Source organism: Ischnura elegans, chromosome X, assembly GCF_921293095.1.
Source record: "Ischnura elegans chromosome X, ioIscEleg1.1, whole genome shotgun sequence".
In the NCBI taxonomy this organism is placed as follows: Eukaryota; Metazoa; Arthropoda; class Insecta; order Odonata; family Coenagrionidae; genus Ischnura; species Ischnura elegans.
This window is the reverse complement of record NC_060259.1, coordinates 1113845-1134592: the sequence shown is the minus strand read 5'-3', so window position 1 is coordinate 1134592 and position 20748 is coordinate 1113845. Positions and strand designations below refer to the sequence as shown.

The following is a 20748-nucleotide window of genomic DNA, read 5'->3' as shown; positions in this document are numbered from 1 at the left end:
TACTTGAGATATTAATAATGCGACATCGGGATGATGAATTACAAGCGTTTCACTTCGTATGTTTTAGTTACCAGAAAAATGGATGATAACATTGCCGCTCATTCGAATAGTACTCCTGAAATTCATCTACATCTACATAAAACCCTGCAAGGCACGTAAAGGCATATGGCATGGGGTGATAGGACACCAAAAATTGATGTCACGACCCTCATAGAATTTGTTATGAAAAATTATTGCTTTACGTTGGCGGCAAATTGAGATGTAAAAGAAACTTGTAATACTGAAGGATCAAGATCGTAAGCGTATGAGCGTTGCTGTTGAATATGGCAATGCCGTATTAGCAGAGAAGGTAGTCCTATCCGTCCTACGGTACGAATTCACCTCAAAACAGTCTGCACACAATCCACATGTGAAATTGCAAATTGGCTCCGCTGCCAACACACACACACAAACTTCAACCTATTTCAACAATATAGGTAAATCCATAGACAATATACTAGCATATACCATGAAAATATAGTGGGAAATAGGCAAATACATCTATCATAAACTGGAAGTCACCACTTAAATTCATCGCGTAGAACTTACAACAACAGAGCTCGTTATGATGAAAACAACTATTTATTCACTGATTAAAATCATTAAATTTGCCCAAGCAAGTGACACAGGTGACTTTTCTCGTTACTATTCGTTGAAATAGTAATAGAGTAACAAACTTCCCACACAGTTTTGATTTTAATAGCTTGATTGTGAAATGTCATATCTATTGTGAACAACGGAGAATAACACGCCACTGACAATTTTTACACTACTGTTAGACATTTATCGATAGCGTAATAGCACTTTTTGCAATTCAATCACAATGGAACACTGATAACTCTCGGCCGATATTTTTTAACCTTTTCAAACTTTGTGCATTACAACCATTGGCACCCTGACTATTAGCAGTAGCTTAACGGGAGATGTCACGTTGGAAATAACACTATTTTGGCACAAAAAATGTTCCTAGAATGACTCCAGTCATCGAGCAAGAGTTGCATTGACAGGAATTCACCTCATAATACAAGCACAGGCAGTCCTCCGGTACATACGAATAAGTGGATGAAGTTATTTTATATAAAAGCATAGCAGACATGAGTAAAAATCAAAATTGTTCTAATTACATACTTAAATGAATGATATGCCGTCGATAACATCAACTTACAATTAACGTATTCCCCTTCAAAAGGCCATGACTCAGACTCTTACAATGATGATATTTAGGTATTATAAAATTTTTGGTTTAACAGCTCCAGTTTTATATTTTATGCCCTTACTTAGATAATAATATTATAAATTAGGGATGAGTCGATTTCCCTTTTTTTCGATTCCGATTCCAATTCCTTCAAATCGATTCTCGATTCCATCATATCTTATTCCTTCTAACAAGGGGGATATTGATTTATCTGTAGCATGGCTGTCATTCAAATTTAAGGATTGAATGGAATAAAATAACGATAGCCGCGGTGGCTACACTGTCGTTTGGCCACGGTGGCTAAGCAGTAATCTAGCGTTCATTGCGTCCATACATATCAGAGCAGCCTGGCGGGTGCGTGGTCAGGGTTCCCACTCAACCGTGAAAACCTTAAAACCGTGAATTAGCCGTGAATTTCGTCTACGTGAAAAAACCTGGAAAAAGCCGTGAATTTCGTCCTTAAACCTTAAAAATCTCTCAATCTTCATAATAATACCTTCCCAGAAATTTTCAACTTCGTTCGTAGCCAGCGCACTTCTATCCATTGTGGCGAGCATCGTCGCATTGGTCAGAAAAGCGTGGGAACGAATGTTGCCTGAAGAAAAAAAAACATCTTTCCCCAGGGCAGGCCTTTTCTCTCCCCCCCACCTGAAATAATACACCACTTCTCATCAGCTTGTTTACTATCCTCGACTGGCTTGGTTTCCCCTCCCTCGGTCACTGGTTAGTCCCCCTTCCATCCAATTAGGCTTCCCACTGGCTGCAGCGACCACTTTCGAAACTAAATCTAGATGGCATTTCTGTCGAAAAATTTGAACGTTTATTCAACACCCTCAATCCTGTGATTGGAAGACCGCTAACCTTGACAACCTGCTATGCGCTGTGGACACTACGCTCCCTGAGTGTGAACCGGACGACAGCGAGCTTTCGGCGCGACGTTACTAATTCTCGCGCGTTGCGGCCTGAAAACGAGAGAAGATTTCCGCTTATGGCAACAGAGCATTACACGATTTTCGCATGCGTCGACCTGGGACTTGCCAGTTTTACGTCGCAACCGGAAAGTTTGTGTCGAAATATTTGACGAGTGATGAAATAAAGTGAAAGTGAAAATAACATGTTTCAGCAGGTATTTATTATGTATTTATATATTTCAAACCAAGTGAATTATAATTTACCTATTTGCACCTATCTAAGACAAGGTTTTTTTCCTCCTAACTCCTGCAGAAAAGAGAACTTACAATCGAATGCAAAATTCTCGACGTCAATCGGGTTGCATAATTTTCGTCAGAAAATATTATGGATACCAGAGTTTGTCACCTAATATATATAGCTATACAACGAAAAATCAACGTCAAAAATACCTGAACAGTAATTTAGCTTATTTAATTTTGTGTTTAAGTGAAAAACTATTGCTATTTTAGGCAGCAGGTAAAGCGTGCGTGCCAATCAATCGCCGGGTGCACTTCTGCCGTGTCCGCGAGATCGCCTGCTTTACCCTGGGTTCGGCTCCATTCAAGTTAGAGCTTGATCAACTTACAAAATTTTTGTGTGATTGATTACAATTTACCTAAATTTTAACCAGAGGCGGATCCAGGATTTCTTTCTGGGGAGTGGGGGAGCACAAGCAAAGCCGTATCCAGGATTTTGTTTAGGGGGGGGGGGCACGAGGATACCTCATGATACAAAACGAGCGCAATGATAATGTGACCGTATTCAAAATAATGCATATTTTTTAAGTGTGTGGGGGGTATGTGCCCCCGTGCCCCTCCCTAGATCCGCCTAGGATTGTAACGTTAAAGCCTCAATGCCGTCGCGATATAAACTGCAACAAAAGTCGTTCCATTTTTTCCAGAGCAAAAGTATGAAGGGAACATGATTTGCCTCTGATTAGAGAAATCGATTCAGTTTTGGTTTCAGAGTATTACGATAGCAGAGAAAAGAAGTCATTACACTGCCGCTTTCAAAAGAAAAGTTATATGGTGGAACCTCGATCTATCGTTCCCGCATTGATCGTTCGCCGTTTCTGTTCCCAAATAAAGTTCCTCATAGACAATGTAATTTTTTCCCGCATCTATCGTTCCCCCGAAGTATCGTTTCTCGCATTGATCGTTTGAAGATTGCGGTTCCGACGCATAATTTTCCCGCATCCATCGTTTGACGAAAATGAGACGAAATAAATACAATGTTGTTAGCGCGTGGTTTCTATTGGGTTGGCACTCCAGAGGAATTATTGAAATCAACTCATTTAGTGAAGGTATTTATTATCAATCACACACCGTGCGTCGCACACATGGCCTGCGGCCTTTACACATGAGTACTTTCCGCCGACTGCCTCTGGCGTCATCCCCGTCCTCTTCCACACGTGGCCACACCTTCCCAGAAGGTGCTGATGGCAGCATCACTCCCACGCACTCTCATGAGTGCATGGGAGATGCCTATGCATGGGGATCAGAATAGCATTACCATCCGGTTTCACGTCTCTGCGAACTCAAGATGTTCCGCTTACAATGTGTCATTTATGGCTAATGACGACAAGCACATAGTTGGAATCTTCCCAAGGGATGGAACTACCATTGGGAGAAGCTCAATGCCGTAGGAATAGTGTGAATCAACAATATGACCTATGTGTCTTGATAAAGTACGACTATTCCTGTTATTATCTAAAATATTGTTTGAAACCTTTAATGAATATCTTATTTACTCGCCAAAATCCTGCGTTTCCTGGGACATAGGCAACCTAGCAAAAAGGAAAGCATTGATCGTTTTTCCGCATTCATTTCATTATCGTATTGTTATTAGGAAAAAAAATTTTGCTCCTAGTGGAGTTCCAAAAAAGGAGGGTAGTCTTAGAATCGTGTTCGTCTTAGATTTGAGCTAATACGGTGTATGAAATTGTTTTTCGATTTATTATGTTCTCTAAACAATTTTCATAAAATATTTTCCGTTAAATAAGAAAGAATCAATTTATTATATTCTATAAACAATTTAAATAAAATATTTTCCGTTAAATAAGAAAGATTGGGGTGGGGGAAATTCGTTTACTGTGCAGTAATAAAAACGTGCGCAAAAAACAATCTCTCGGCGAGGAATTAAAAAAGGACCTCTGGTGTCCGGGCGGAAGAAGGTCCGAAGGGTATTCGGCGTCCAGGCAAGAGCGCGGTTGGGCTGGTCCTTTAGTCGGCCCTGAATTTTGCAAACGATAGATCACGTCATAACAGATATCACTTTTCATTGCGGCGTTAACATTCACGGCGTTTGTCGCGTACGTTAATTTTCTGTTGATATACGGCCAGTTATTTTCTTATTGTTGGCTTATTACCGGACCGAGAATTTAGCGAAATTGAGACCGTGAAAACCAGAAAAAACCATGAAAACCTGAAAAATAACCGTGAAAACCTGGAAAAAGCCGTGAATTTCATTATTCAGGTAGAGGGGGAACCCTGGTGGTGGTGGCCAAACGCAACCTGTCGAGTCCACCCGGAGGCCGCGGCGGCTTATGCCAAGCCTGTATCAACTTTCTCAAGGGTTGCATTGATGAAACTGGGCTATACAAACGTGAATGTTTCCAAATTTTTATTGCTGACTCATACACGTGTTAGTCTATGAAAAATATTTATACAGTGGAACCTCGATCTAACGTTTTTCAAGGGGATGGATGAAAAAAACAACGAATGCGGAAATGTTTGACCAGGTTGCATATGTCCCAGGAAACGCTCGATATTTGCTAATTATGATATTCATTAATGGATTCAAATAAGAATTTAGCTGATTACAGGAATATTATTACTTTATCGAAACACTTAGGTCATATTGTTGATTTGACTTATATCTCTTTCAAATATCCTAAAGGAACACGCCACCTTGCTAAAAAATGTTTGCACTCCACTCGGCATTTTCACTGCTATTATGGATTTGTGTCTGATGTAAAAATTCTTATCCATCAAATGCCATTTCAATTACACGTATTTACGAGAGTAATGTGCATGCTATGCCTAAAACAACCGCTTTCGCCGACGCAGTGATTGGTTGTGAGATGGATCAAAAAGGCCAAAAATAGTTTATTATTTGAAATGTTCCTTTCTTACAATTAAATTTTTAATATGAGTGAGGCAATGTGTAAAGCGTTAACAATGTTGCGTTGATTGTCAGTGGCATGCCCACCTGACCCTCGGCTTCATCCCACTTCTTGTTTTCACCAGGTATCTCGCTCTGCCCCCACCCCTGTCGTTATGTGCTAGCGGATAACCCGAGGCGTTGCAATACTCACGCGCTACTAGACAGGATTCTTTTCTTCCTTTTCAATTATTTTCAGTCCATCTTTCAAAGTTCTCACTTGTTTCTTCGGAAGGGCCATGGTCCGAAGACGAATAAAAATGAAACCGGACTTAATTGAACCCACACGGAAAACACTCGCTGGTTTTAAATCAACTCACCCTGGAAAGTACGGAACTTCTCGTACGAGGTGAAGTTCGGCACTAGTGCTATCGCGTACGCCGTAAGCAGAGCGTACTGCAGAGGGTGAAGCATGACCATAAGACTGCGCAATGAAATTTTTTGTCCCGTAGAGAAGGCTAATTACCCACTCTTTTCTGACAATAAGTAGCGTAGCTCTAGCAGATGAGCAGATGAATTCAGATTGCTAGTAGGGAGAAACAAAATATCATGAGAAGACATCGCTTCCTTAGCAACTGTGACAAGTGAGACTTGTAGCATAACTCGTAAATTGTAACCCGATGCCCTGTTTTTGAAAAAAATGCCCCATCAATTGCCGAGAAGCTCAAATCATCTGCGAGGATATCGAGATTGGCCAGAAATCACCGTCGTATTATTCCAACTATTTCCTTGCTAAAATGCTTAAATAACGTTAGAAATACGTCGTGTTTAGTATCATTCTTTTTTGAATTACGTGCACATTACTAATATTTCAATCCAATAAAAGTATAATACCAATTGCCGAAATTCATTGTTAGACACCTTTTGGGCTAATAGGTGAGTCATAGGCTGAAAAAATACAGTGGGCGAGAATCGGAGAGGTATGAAACGCGTATCAATTGTTCTCGTGTAACTTGATATTTTCTTTCGAAGCTAAGGTCTTCGTAATACGACCCCGTGCGAGCTGGGACCTTTTTTCTTTTCGGAGAAGAGGAAAGCTTCAGAGGGGGGACGCGAGTGCTGAATGGAGGGGGATAGCGAATCGAGGGAAATGCGCTAATGTCACTATCCCACGGCACTCAGCTTCTCCCAATAGTATTTCAATCTCCTGGCGAATATTCAAACGATTCAAACTATGTGTCTGTCATCATTAGCCACATATAACACATTGTAAACACTTCGTCTCATTTTTGTCAAACGATGGATATGGGAAAACGATACTTCGGAAAACAATGTATGCGGGAAAAAATCCATTGTCTTAATGGAACTTTATTTGGAACCAGGAACGGCGAACTATGAATGCGGGAACGATAGATAGGGGTTCAACTGTATAAAAAACCCGCTCTCTGCACGTATTTATAAGAAACTTTTTTTCACAGGAAAACTCGCTCTCTGCACGTTTTTATTATCAACAGACTTCCAATATCATTCGACAATAAAATATGTATATATAATTCGATCTATTGTAAGTTTAAAGTGGTGGTCCAGATGAATACTCCGATGATGATTCATAATTGCAATAATTTGATTTGCCGTGACTAGCGGTTAATAAAAGAACGAAAAATGTCTACGTTGCTTCCCGATCCCGTGGTATCCAATATTTTTCTCTGAGAGTTGCTCTTGAACACGCGCCATTTCAGGGTTAGTCGGTTTGTCGCTCTTTCCGACATTTTCTTGTTTCCGAGGCCGCTTAGGTATGTTCGTCGTAGCACCCGCGTGCCGGGCGTATCCTCCGCGCGGCAAAGGCAGACACTGCGGCTGCTCAGGTGTGTAGCGGCCTTTATGCCCCAAGCTTATCGCCTATGCTCAAAACATTTATCTTCCTGGAATCGATGGAATCGGAATCGACTTTAGGCGATCGATTCTCGATTCCAATTCCGTGCCCGAGAATCGGTGGAATCGAGAATCGACATTTGAAATCAACTCATCCCTATTATATATAATACAAAATATGAGGGCTTCCGAGCCTCTATCGTCGGATATTTATCCTTAAATAGAAAATAATGAACACTTCTCACAAATGAAGCTCTCACAATTGCTGGCAACTACTACAAACAATGACAACGATTGCTTCGCGTGATGTTTAGTCACCTTTGACGTCATCAAGGGTTCGTCGGCTGTGGCTAGGGGTGTGAGGGAGTTTTTGATGCGAGCGCATCAAAAACTCCCTCTGTTCTCCCCCAGTTCTGAGCTGAGATAAAGTCATCATTATTCATCATAAGGATACTGCTTTCACATATATAACTTTCAGAGAAATCGGTGATGGTCACCTGACACCCCTCTGCCTGATTTGAGATGAAATCAGGCAGAAGGGTGTCAGTCAGCACTTCAAAATTCTCTATATTTATCATTGAATATCTGGCGAATGAAAACTCTGATTTACAAGCGGTTTTCTTTGTTGAATTCAGAAAGTGATTTTCTGTCTGCCTGTGAGATTAAAAAAAAATTCATGCAAGTTCCCCATTATTAATTGGAAAGAAATTCCACACATGTAATCTACTCCAAAGAGTATGTTAACCATAGGATGCAATTTCTTCTGCAGTCAGAGGGTGAGTTGGCTGCTGGCAATGAGTTGGATGGCACAAAGAGGAGCCTAGACACTTCAATGGGAGGACAATTGTCAATGCATGTGACCCCTGGAGACAACGGCCAAGTAATGGTTCGCTCTTGGCCGCCAAATTCCTCGCTCACTCTATCATTTAAGATTTTTGTGGTTATCAATCATGATTGGGAACACTTTGTTGATGAGACCATCTTTCCATGAAACAAAACACATCATCCAGTTTTTACTGACTTGACAGCTTTTGCAGTGTTACCAACTCCTAAATATTCACTCCTAAGATTATGATTAATTTTTCTCGTGAACTATGAATATATTTTAATGTTTACTCTGTTATCCGGGGCTGAGACGAATCCAAAAATCCATATATGTATCATTAAAATCGTTGCTTCTGTTCTCGAGTTATAAATGGTGTAACTAACAGGATTTTTGACTTTGTTTTATGTATATGGATTACTGCTTTTTGATTAGAGTGGGTTTTATTTTATATACTTTTAATAGATATTACGAACACACAATGTAATCTACTCCAAAGAATATGTTAACCATAGGATGCAATTTCTTCTGCAGTCAGAGGGTGAGTTGGCTGCCGGCAATGTGTTAGATGACACAAAGAGGAGCCTAGACGCTTCAATGGGAGGACGACTGTCGATGAATGTGACCCCTGGACCCAACGGCCAAGGACGCTACGGGTTGAAGCGGGAGCCTGAGAGCGCAAACGAAGTGGATGACGAGGAAACGGGGCAGAGTGCGGCGCAGGGGATGAAGTACCGGTGCCCTTATGGTCCTTGCGAGAAAGCTTTCGGAACTGCAAGAGGACTTCAGGTGCATCAGACGAGGGCCAATCACCTTACAAGTGAGAGTGTGAGTACATATTTGGGTTCTGTTGGCGTGTCGTAACTTACAAGGAGACATTGCCAAAGTGATGTTCGGGATCTGGATGCGGATGTTATTCTCTAAAACCATTTAGGTAAGGTAGAAAAAGTGTAATGGCTTTCTTCCACATAGGTCCGGGTTCGAGAGATATTCGCACGTCAAGATTTCGTGCAACATGAGGTCCCTTGAGTAAGCGCTACTTCTAAACTACGGCCGTGGTGGTGCGGTTTAGGGCATTAGTCCCCTAACCTATAGTTGGCATCCCATCTAATGTAATGGAGGGAAGGCCTAGTGGAAATGATATTTTTAATAGAAAACGTGGAACCCGGAAAATATCAGTGTTTCAGAAATGGAAAAAAGAGATTGAAAGTGGAGGCACACGCATCAAAAATCAGGGAACGATTCATATATAGCTGTACAATCGGTTAACTGATGCGAGGTAGAGGTATGCATCGGTGCACATGATGAGCATATTTCATGGAAATTCGTGTAAGTAATTACATGTATACATCCTCTAATTCGCATGGTAAGGCACAATTCGGAGTTTTGTTTAAATTCCATAAATTGATATTAAATTCAAAAAATCGCGAAGTAAAAATAAACCGAATGGGGATAAAATGTTACAGTGATTTCAAAAATTAGAAGAGAGGAAAAATATTGCCGACACTGGGACTGGAACTTGGGATGCCAACTATAGGTTAGGGGACTAATGCCCTAGACCACACCGCCACGGCCATAGTTTAAAAGTAGTGCTTAATCAAGGGACCTCATGCTGCACGAAATCTTAACTGCGAATATCTCTCGAACCCGGACCTATGTGGAAGAAAGCCGTTACACTTTTTCTATCTTACCTATATGGTTTTAGAGAATAAAATCTGCATCCAGATCCCGAACATCACTTTGGCGATGTCTCCTTGTTAGTAATAGTGTCACATCAATGGTCAACTAAGTTTCTGGTGATGTGATGTGACGAAGTAAAATCAGGGTTCCCACTCAATGGTGTAAACCTTAAAACCGTGAATAAGCCGTGAATTTTGTCTAACGTGGTTAAACCTGGAAATAGCCATGAATTTCATCATATAACCTTAGAAATCTCTCAAATTTCATTGTTGAACTACAATTGGCAGATTAAAAGAAAAATGGATATGTCGATTGTATTTTGAGGTCACATGCAGACACTGTCCATGCATTTATCTGTACACGCATATTCAAAGCACAATTATTGATCCTTGTGCCATGACGTCACATTAATCTTGAGCCTGTGATTGGAATACTGGTAATGAAAATGTGTTCATTAACCCTGGCTAAAATTCAGACACTTTTTAATTTCCCTGGCACCCCGGTCCATCCATTTTTCCACTCACAACCTTTAGGGGGAGATGAATGTTGCTAACTATAGGTGACACCAGGAGAGATAGGGCTTTCATTGCTACATTTGCATTCACGGCATCTCTCCCGTTTGTTAAATTTTTAGTTAGCGTGCGGCTGGTGATTGTTACATGTTCAATATTTCTGCCTAAAATGGCTTATCTACAAACCATGAATTTGACAAAATTTAGATTGTGAAAACCAGGAAAAAATCGTGAATTTCGTGAAATTCAATTTCTGTTAACGATTACATCTGTGGTCACTTTTACTTGCAATCCATACATATATAAAGAAGTAATTTTTAGGTTGGTCATAATTGGAAGCGTTTTCAAGTGGATTCACGCTCACGAGGTGTACTTGCACTGCCAGGGGACATGTAAATTCATTACAGATGGACGTGAGTTTCGTTACGCTTGAGATACAACATTATAGGTAAATGTGGGATTGCACCTGTTCGACAGTACTTACCTCATAAGATGTCGGATTCTAGCTGGTAAGAAAATAACTTGTTGGGTGAACCCAATTTATTAGTAGAGGAGGACAATAGGTGAGTACGACCATTTGCATGTGGATTCGGAAAATGAACCGCCTAAGTTTTTTGATGACTATCTGGTGGCACGGGGCACTTTCCGTTATACAGCAGACTCTGGATTATCCGGCTGTGGTTTATCCAGGTTGCAGATTATCTGTGCATGAGTTTCACTCTAGCTCAATTTTTTTCGTGATCTTTATAAAGAAATCAGATGCAAAATCATTGGAATTATGGCATTAATGCTAGGATACACCGGACTTATTATTTCCGTTAGAATCCCCTTCGTAAAACGGAAGCGATCGCGCACTAGCTGCATTCACGGGAGCACCGTGTTCCTGTTTTCCAAACCTCACAGTGCACGACCGCACTCCGTGATCACCGATACACGTCCTGCAGCAGTTGCAACCTGGGCAACTTGTGCAAGATGCAACTACGTGGCGTGGTGCCTGACAGTGCAGTTTCTGACATCGAGCAGTTGTTTTGAAGCATTCGTGCAAACCACTATCACTGTATCCGTCATCACACAGCTACAGATGTGTGGTTTTCGAAACCAGGCCTTACATGGAGCATTAATAATACAAGTTCAACCATGTTATCGCCGCTAAAACGATTGCGAATTGGCAAAGACAGCTCTCATTAAGTTGTGGAAGCACTTTAAAGTAACCGAATACCTGCATAAATAATAATATATTGTTCGTTTTAGCTAAATTTTGAACATTGCAAGATATTTAAGTGAAATGTTGGATTATCCGTATTTTCTGATTATTCATGCCATCTCTCCCCATCATTAGCCCGAATAATCAGGAGTGTACTTTATTTTGAATATTGAAGAGAAAATTATATTTAAAAGAGGTCCCAGTTCAAGCGTCTGCGAGTGACAGATCCAACCAAATCAAGAGGTGTAGCGTAAGCGTGAATACATCTGAAGCTACTCGCAATTGGCGCCAGCAGTAGATGCGGATATGTCTGGCTATGGGATTTGCTGTGCAAAGCTGCTTGTTTACACTTGTGTCTCGTGAGTGCAAAGCTGGTGCAAGTATTGTTGTTGAGTAATTGTTGCAGTTTATTGATCAAAAGCAAAAATTTGAACAAGGTTGTTTCCTTCATCAAAGAAAACGAAAGGCATTGATAGCGATTCGTTACCCACCATTAGTGTATTCATAATATACAAATTATTTGGTTTTAGAAATCTCAGTTTAGACAAATGGCTATGGTCAATTTTTACCTCATTTTAAAAAGGCCAGATGCCACTCCACATGACGTCTCAGGGACCTAGTTTCTATAGGAGTAGATAGGAGTTTTACATCGTCTGAGATTACCAATGCTTGCATGAGGCACTGAGCTCATGGGAAACCTCTTAATAATCACCTATTGAAATTGCCTATGGTCTGAAAGTTTCCTTTGTTTGATAGGGCATTAATAATCCTTATTTAAGCCAAGCACTACCTGCTATCAGGTTACTCTACGCTACCACCATGCTCGGCAGCAAGCAGCCTGCATCATAGCGGCATTCATAGCCTCGCACCCAGGTGGCCTCACACAGCAACAGCTGGATGTCACGCGAGATTTTCCCAGCATTCATACTTAGCCGTCACGTTTTCGCGTGCTGGAAAATTTACACTTTTAATTTCAATGCGAAATATAGGTATCGTCATATAAAAATCTAAAAGCATGAAATATGTACTCCAGGAGTAATAATATTTTGATTTAGGCAATAAAAAAATAATAAACCACCCTATTCCATGTTCACTGATTGAAAGGTAGAGAATTGATAACATTCATTTGTAATTAATTATTGCATTGATTGAAACGTAGTTAAGACATAAAGAATTAATTACGTACATTTATCATATATTCTCTGCATTTTATCCTACCTAAGTATGCTGCAAAGGTATACTGTAAATATGCAACCTTGTTAACAGATTCTGTTTGGCATGCTTCAATAGCTTTATACATCTTGGTCATCAAATGTCTTTTTTATTTGAGTTTGAACAAATTAATTGCACCCACAGCTTTGATATGGCTGGAATTGAAGGCCCATTATGTGGATATCAGGAATTGGTTGCTATTAGGCACTGTTTATTTGTGATAAATATTTATCAGATTGTAAGAGAAGTAGTCATTTTTTAAAAGAATAAAAAGAAGTAGTATGAAATAAGATTTTCAACGGGTACATCCAAGCAGTGTGTTAATATTCCCATTGTTTATTTCCATTTTGTTGCTTCCAACCTTAGTCACTTTAGTTCTGAGAAAATTATATTGAATGTTATATTTTGTTCACATAAAATTATTACGAAAAACACTCTTTACACTAATGTTTTCCAAATCATTTTTCACATGAGTACCTAGTGTTAAGATTATGAAAAAATACATAATTATGTAAAATGTAATTTGATGTATTCTTAATTCTTTTCAGACTTTATCAACTCCTGTGGTGAGTTTTTTTTAATCATTTATAATTATATATTTTACTCAGTCATTAGTATTGTGCTTTTTTGAACATGTCCATTCGCTAAAATTTACTTTATGGTGAGTTATAACATGAGCATTGCTGGTGAATAATGAATTCAAAATTATGACTTGTCATTCAGTAAGCAAAGTAAATTATATGACTCAATATGAATAAGGTAACACATTTGCAGAATATCCCATCTGGGGTTTAGACTTCAGTTGTATCCTCTGCCAGGTAAAGCTTACAGTAAGTCCTCTACGTAGAAGCATTCGACTCCCGAACTTTCACAGGTATGGACATTCAAAAAATTGCAGCATGCCCAAAGAATCAAATTTGGCGCCTTTGAGTTGGGCCGGCACCACTAAAGTAACTCTTCTTTTTGAACACAGTCTAGTAGAACTTCAAGTATCAATTAAGCATTTGGTATCAATTAAACCATTGTGAAGTCTGGAACTGTTCTGCATTTTGCACATTATTCCTTCGTGCTGGAAGTAAAGGAGCTAATCCTGTTTTCGTATGAAGATTTTTACATCTTTGTTTATCAATATTTGTGGTTGCTTTCGGGAAATGCTGCGTTGGTAATTTTACCTGTTCGACATTTCACTCCTCCTACTGGGAGCGCATTCAAGAGACTGAGTTTTTTTCCAAACATCTCGAGAGTCACCGATAGAATTGCTAGAATCCTTCAAAAAAGCAACATCAAGACTCGCTTCTGCACGGTGAAGAGAATTAAAAATATCCTTCATTCACCGAAGGATAGCCATCCTCCCCTTTGACCCATGGGAGTGTATGAGGTTCCCTGCTGCTGCGGCTGAAGCTACGTGGGACAGACCAAGCGTTCTATCTTCCAAAGGCTTAAAGAGCATGAAAAAGCATTGAAACTACATCAGTGGGACGCATGAGTGATCGCTGAACATTACGCCTCCAGCCCTGGGCATAACATAATGTTTAATGCTACACGGATATTGGCGAAGATGGAAGAATATCATCCGCATCTTATATCTGTCGAGATAGCGAAAAGGCCCAACAGCTTCAATAGGGAGGATGGATATAACCATATGCATATGGAGAGGGTTCCTGGCCCAATATAATGACCAACAGCTATTGCCTTCGGTGAAAATTCAAATCGGGTCAACAATGGGTTAACGAAACCTATACAAGCTCGGAACGAGAACGGTTTCCCTCCCATTCTCTTGAAAACGCTCCCAGCAGGAGGAGTGAAACGTCATTCAAATAATGTTACCTACAATTACTACCTACAAATGCATTTCCCAAAAGCAATCACCAACATTGAGTAATACTTTTCCTTGGGGAAATCATTACCCCATGCCTGCACCATCCACAGCCGGACTCATGAACTACCTCAGACTATTGTGATTTGGATGACTCAATGTACCCACGCTAATCCTCTCTTTCTCCTCCAACGCCGCTTCCTTCCTCAGCCCTCGTCTCCTCACCCACCGTAGCTCCGCCCTCCCCAGGAGGTTGTAAATATACTGTTAACTGGTTCCGAGCGTTGAGCGCTGTGTGGCAGGAATGGGGGTTCTTGGGTAGGACAGATACTTTGACCAAAACGCTGATAATCCCATAAGGGTCAATGCTAACTACAGTAAAACCTCCGTACAACGAATTTGAGGGGACCGGGAAAATCATGACTTCGCTGTAGAGGGTTTCGTTGTATAGGGGTAACGAGCGGGTTGCGTCTTCGCAGGGGCACAAAGTGTTCCGTGTGCTTTACGATGCAAGTCGAGTAAAGGGCATAGCCGAGTAAGAGATTGAAAAGTCCCCCCTCACGGATTTTTCCCAGACTTGGGGCATAGGATTTGGGATCAAATAGGACTAACCTCCCCACACTTCCAGCCCGCTAGAGGCCCACTAGGGCGGCTAGCTCGGAATTTCGATTTCCACTCTTTTTTAAATATCTCGAGATAAAAAGCATATTTTTCAATGCAGTTTGCGCCATTTGTAGGCTCTCTTAATGGAGGAGATGCACAATTTTTTTCACAACTTTTCAGGGGCATATGGAGAAATGTCGTCGATTTGAAAATTGCAAACGCTAGTTTTCATAAAATATTTTTGAGAGGGCCACAATTAAAAAGTGTATTTCAAAGGAGTATTTAAATACCTTTCGGCTAATGCAATGAAAAAAGAACATTTAGGGGGTGGAACACCCCGAAAAAAAATAAAATATGTCATTTTGGCCATTTATTGCTGTTTTTCCCATGACCTTTATCCCCATAACACCCGTTTCATACCATCTTGCACATATTTAGTCCTCTCACTAACGCTCAAACTCATACCGATTGTAATTCCAACCTCAAGAGACAGAGCTTTGTGGATGCTGGTGCCGAAAATGGCTTCAGGACTCCGAAAACCTCCGAGTAAGCTATTTCAAATCAAAAGATTCCACACACCCAAACCCCCTCCCCACTCCTTCAAAGCTGAGAATAGATTTAATTTGTAAGTGTACGAGATTTATCCTGCGTCCTCGAGGACCTACTAGTCAGATATTCCAAAATGAAAAAACTTGAGACTACCCCAACTACGCTAAACCCTTGGGATTTTATCATAGGTTAATGTTAGGCACGTGCTAAAATGAATAGTACAAAATGTTCAATTTTTCAACTTTTTTACTGTTTGGCATACAAATAACAAAAAAAAAACTTATGAAAAATAAACAATACCTGGTCAAACATCGATTTCTGGTGAATTTTCTCTAAAGAATTTTATTCGTCATCCTCTGAATCTTCATTGATTATGCAAGCATGTTATAATATTTTCATTCAAAAATGATCTAGATAAAAAAAAGTTGAAAAATTGACATTTTGTACTCTTCATTTTAGCACGTGCCTAACATTAACCTATGATAAAATCCCAAGGGTTTAGCGTAGTTGGGGTAGTCTCAAGTTTTTTCATTTTGGAATATCTGACTAGTAGGTCCTCGAGGACGCAGGATAAATCTCGTACACTTACAAATTAAATCTATTCTCAGCTTTGAAGGAGTGGGGAGGGGGTTTGGGTGTGTGGAATCTTTTGATTTGAAATAGCTTACTCGGAGGTTTTCGGAGTCCTGAAGCCATTTTCGGCACCAGCATCCACAAAGCTCTGTCTCTTGAGGTTGGAATTACAATCGGTATGAGTTTGAGCGTTAGTGAGAGGACTAAATATGTGCAAGATGGTATGAAACGGGTGTTATGGGGATAAAGGTCATGGGAAAAACAGCAATAAATGGCCAAAATGACATATTTTATTTTTTTTCGGGGTGTTCCACCCCCTAAATGTTCTTTTTTCATTGCATTAGCCGAAAGGTATTTAAATACTCCTTTGAAATACACTTTTTAATTGTGGCCCTCTCAAAAATATTTTATGAAAACTAGCGTTTGCAATTTTCAAATCGACGACATTTCTCCATATGCCCCTGAAAAGTTGTGAAAAAAATTGTGCATCTCCTCCATTAAGAGAGCCTACAAATGGCGCAAACTGCATTGAAAAATATGCTTTTTATCTCGAGATATTTAAAAAAGAGTGGAAATCGAAATTCCGAGCTAGCCGCCCTAGTGGGCCTCTAGCGGGCTGGAAGTGTGGGGAGGTTAGTCCTATTTGATCCCAAATCCTATGCCCCAAGTCTGGGAAAAATCCGTGAGGGGGGACTTTTCAATCTCTTACTCGGCTATGCCCTTTATCAATCTTGCTTCATTCGCCATTAAAACCTTCCCTAGAGTGATGATAAACAATTTTTATTTTTTACCTTCTATATAATACCGTGGCTATCACCGCGTGATTTTCAATCTGCGTATTTCTTATTGAAATTACTATTTTCATCATCCATTCTGCTCTACGTCTCATCGCTTACTTTAACTATGGCCTGAAATTTAAGGAGCGCCAAAATTAATGTCAAAGGATCAGGTCTTAAAGAGTGATCCATAATTTTCCTGAGTATCTAGTCGGCATTATTCTTTGAGCGCAATAATTGAAGTCGATATCAAATGGCAGTTTTGTGCAGCAAATTTGCCTGAAAGAGCAATATTGCCCAAAGACTTACGAAATAAAGTGCATTGTTGGCATCCTATTGAAATTCCGGTAAATATCTATGTTCGTGACCGGTATGTACTAATATCTATAAACGACGATGGAAGTTAGGTGGGGCGTGTTAGTTACCACGAGTAAAATCTTGGAAGTCGGCAATCGAAGTAACAATGGCAATCTCAGATGATAATGCATTCGGTATGACCGATACTCCTCTCAGGTATGACTTAATAGAAGCTGGACACGATCGGTATTCTGCTGGTACACCCATTCCTCGGTGCCAAAACGCAGTACTATCCTCGAGTAAGCCAGGTAATATTTGAATCCACGCTTTGTCGCCTTTCATCCAGTGTTTAGGAGAGACTAAAAATCTCCATACGGTTTCAACTTTAGCCCGAGAACCAAGTCCGAGACTTATACGCCCGAGTTACCCTAGGAAAGGGGGGTGGTAAAAAAGTAGGGAAAAGGAGGGGGTCGTCGCGACAAAGGAGCCCGCCGACGCCCTCGGGAGAGGATAGAATTGGAAGGTAAGGAAGGAAATCCCGGAACCGTCATCAGTAGGCTGCCCCGGGCTACGCTCAGCAAAACCAAGCTTACGCAATTACTTTACCCACTGATAGACAAAAAACAACAACAAAGTATTCCCCGAGTATAAGGACAGTTGGAATCGCTGGGAATTCATCCAGTTCACCTCTTCATACTTAGATATTGTTAGTCAATTTTAAGCGAGGTTTGTGGTTTTTCAGTCCTTTACCGAACGCATCTCTCGTATGTGCCATATGCAGGCCAAAACTATTAAACTGGAATAATTAGTCAGTAAAGCACTATCTAACCAATTCAATACGACTTACGTTAGCAATCAGTTACGTTACGTTAGCAGAGAATAAAAACACGTGAAAGAACCTGATCCCACTCCTTTTCGCGTCTTTTATGACACTTGAAGGACTTCTGCCCAAACCAGGCGAAGATAACCAGGCGAAGATCGATAATCTGAAAACTCTAGTTGCACTGGTAATATTTCATGCTAACAATTTGGAGTGGAGATGTTTCCAGTTGGACACAGCAAGAAGTCTAACCCCACGCACGCACTGAAATGAGGAGGAAAGGAGTGGATTTACAACTAACCACTCCCAAACATTTCATACCAAAATGTCTATTATTCAATAACATTTCCCCTCTGAAAGGAAGAAGAACTACGCACTTAGTCGACTCTTTCTCTACAATGCTGCTGTTTTCTCCCCTCCCCTTCCACGTTTCTTCGGGGAGCCCTCCCTCGCCCATTCCTCTCCTCAGTGATTCCCCTTCCCATAACCGAAATCTCATGCGTCTCCGACAGTGCGTGACCCTGTGGTCTGCCGCTCTTCAAGTAACCCAACTTATTTGACACACACCAAGGAGGACAAAATTCATGTATTAGTAATCTGCCTTTCGATTTATCTCTCCTTCACTTACCTCCTCACAAATATAAATACAGCATCGTCTACTGTCCTCGCTGTATATACAGTCAGCTCTCTTGAGACTTACCTCAGCCGAAACATTCCATATTCTTTGCAAATGATTACATTTCAGGAAGTTTATGCAAATTTCGAAAAAAAATGGGTTTAAATAATATTTTTAATAAATAAGAGACAGTATCTGTTTTTAAGTTTTTTAATCCAAAATTATTCTATTTAAAATAGTTTTGCAAAGTTGTCTGTCTCATCCTTTTTCTCATTTCTTTACTGGCTGCTTGCTCAACCTGCCGCAGAATTTTCAAATTTTCTATTCCATCTTCCGAAGTAATAAAAACTCGCTCCAAAACATCTACTGCGTCCACCACTTCCTTCCAACTGGGGCGCACTACGCAATTGCTGGACTCTTCTCTCTCTTCATCGCTCACATCCTGCGTCTCTGTGATTATTTCAGGATCGTCATTCTTGCCAAAAACAGCGAGATCATCATCAATGTTTGCAAAGTCTTCGAAAGATACCCCTTCAATGTTTAACAATTGTGCGACTTCGCCCCATTCCTCCCTCTCCTCCGGCTGTGGGTCGTCTTGGACGTCCATCTCTCTGGGAAAGCCTGCCCTCCTGAAGCAATTCGTGATTGCGCTCTTCTCTACTCCATCCCATGCAACACAGAGACGCTGAATGGCTTGCAGGATGTTCCACTTCAGTGACTTGATGTCTTCCGTGTTTCCTATTCTAGGTAGAAGATATTCAACCAGCTGCCTTCTATATGCCCTCATCACGAGGGAAATAATCCCCTGATCGAGTGGTTGCACTTTGCTCGTGCAATTAGGGGGCAAATGTACGACTTTCACGTTTCTCAGCTTCATATCTGATGTTTTGTGAGCGGTGCAGCCGTCAAGGAAAAGAAGAATTTTTCAATTTTTACCCCCCATGACTGAGTCAAGTGATGCGAACCACTCTCTAAATGAAATTGCCGTCATCCTCGCACTTTTGTTATTCCCATAATGGCATGGCAATTTTTTAACATGCTTGAAGCACCTCGGACTCGCAAACTTACCAATCACGAAAGGCTTCAACTTTTCTGACCCGTCACTGTTAGTGCAGAAAAGAACGGTCAATCTTTCTTTACTTCGTTTGCCCCCATGGCAAATTTCTCCCTTGGTAGCAAACGTGGAGTCCGGTAGGAGATTATAGAAGAAGCCAGACTATTGTTTTCGCCCGGTCCTGTAGGATGGACCCAGATATTGGGATATTGGCACTTCTCACTTCCGTAAACCACTCAAATACTTTCCTGTCTAATTCGTCATTTTTTCATGACCGAGACCTCTTCCTTTCCGGACCAAATTTCTCAATACCATTTCCCATCTTGTACCTGTTGGCAATAATTGTGGAAAGTGTGGATGCCGGAATGTTAAATCTCTCCGCAATTGCCGTTTTTTTCTCTCCAGTGTCGACCGATTCCAAAATTTGCAACTTCGTTTCAATGGAGAGTTGTCGGCGTTTTTGGTGGTATTGGCCATTTTACTGTAAAGGAATAATTATAATAATAAGGAAGGAATAAAAATAACCGAAATATACTCAATTTATAGAAAAATTAAGAAAGAATAATCTCAAAATATTTTCCAGTTCGTACCGTAGAAGCAAGTCCTGTTGTCACAATCAACTCGTGCAGCCGTTTCCAGAGGTAATGACTAAAGCAGACTAGGACAGACTATTCCTATATTTTCTCAGCTCCTAATAATAAGTAAAGCGAACAGGGAATGAGTTCCAGACTTCAATTGTTCTCGCACACAGGAAAGATATTCGAGTCTAAAGAGTCGCATCTTTGTTACTACTGAATCCATTGCGATGAAGATAAAATAAGTTGAAGACTAGCCACATTTTTTATATCATCAGTGATTCCTCGATAAATAAAAAAATATTTGGTTTTGAGCAAAACGTAAATAATGTCAAGTAACGTAAAAGATAAATTCTTTGATGCCATCAGGTATGTACCATGCATGAAAATTTGGTTGGTGGGAGTTAGTGACTGGTCAAGTGGGGAACGGGTGCGCTGGAGGGACGTGGCGGGTTGGAAGGGGGGACGGGAAGAGGAAA

At 40.5% G+C, this 20748-nt stretch overlaps 1 protein-coding gene across 8 annotated transcripts in view; it reads left to right on the top strand.

Annotated features, from left to right (window-relative positions):
- LOC124170521 (zinc finger protein 467-like) overlaps positions 1–20748 on the top strand; it is a 232469-nt gene that overhangs the window by 160295 nt on the left and 51426 nt on the right. For all 8 annotated transcript variants that reach the window (XM_046549295.1, XM_046549294.1, XM_046549297.1 and 5 more), the window contains 2 exons: positions 8517–8810; positions 13139–13156. In XM_046549295.1, coding sequence (XP_046405251.1) covers positions 8517–8810; positions 13139–13156 — 312 coding nt within the window. The remainder of the gene's footprint in view (positions 1–8516; positions 8811–13138; positions 13157–20748) is intronic.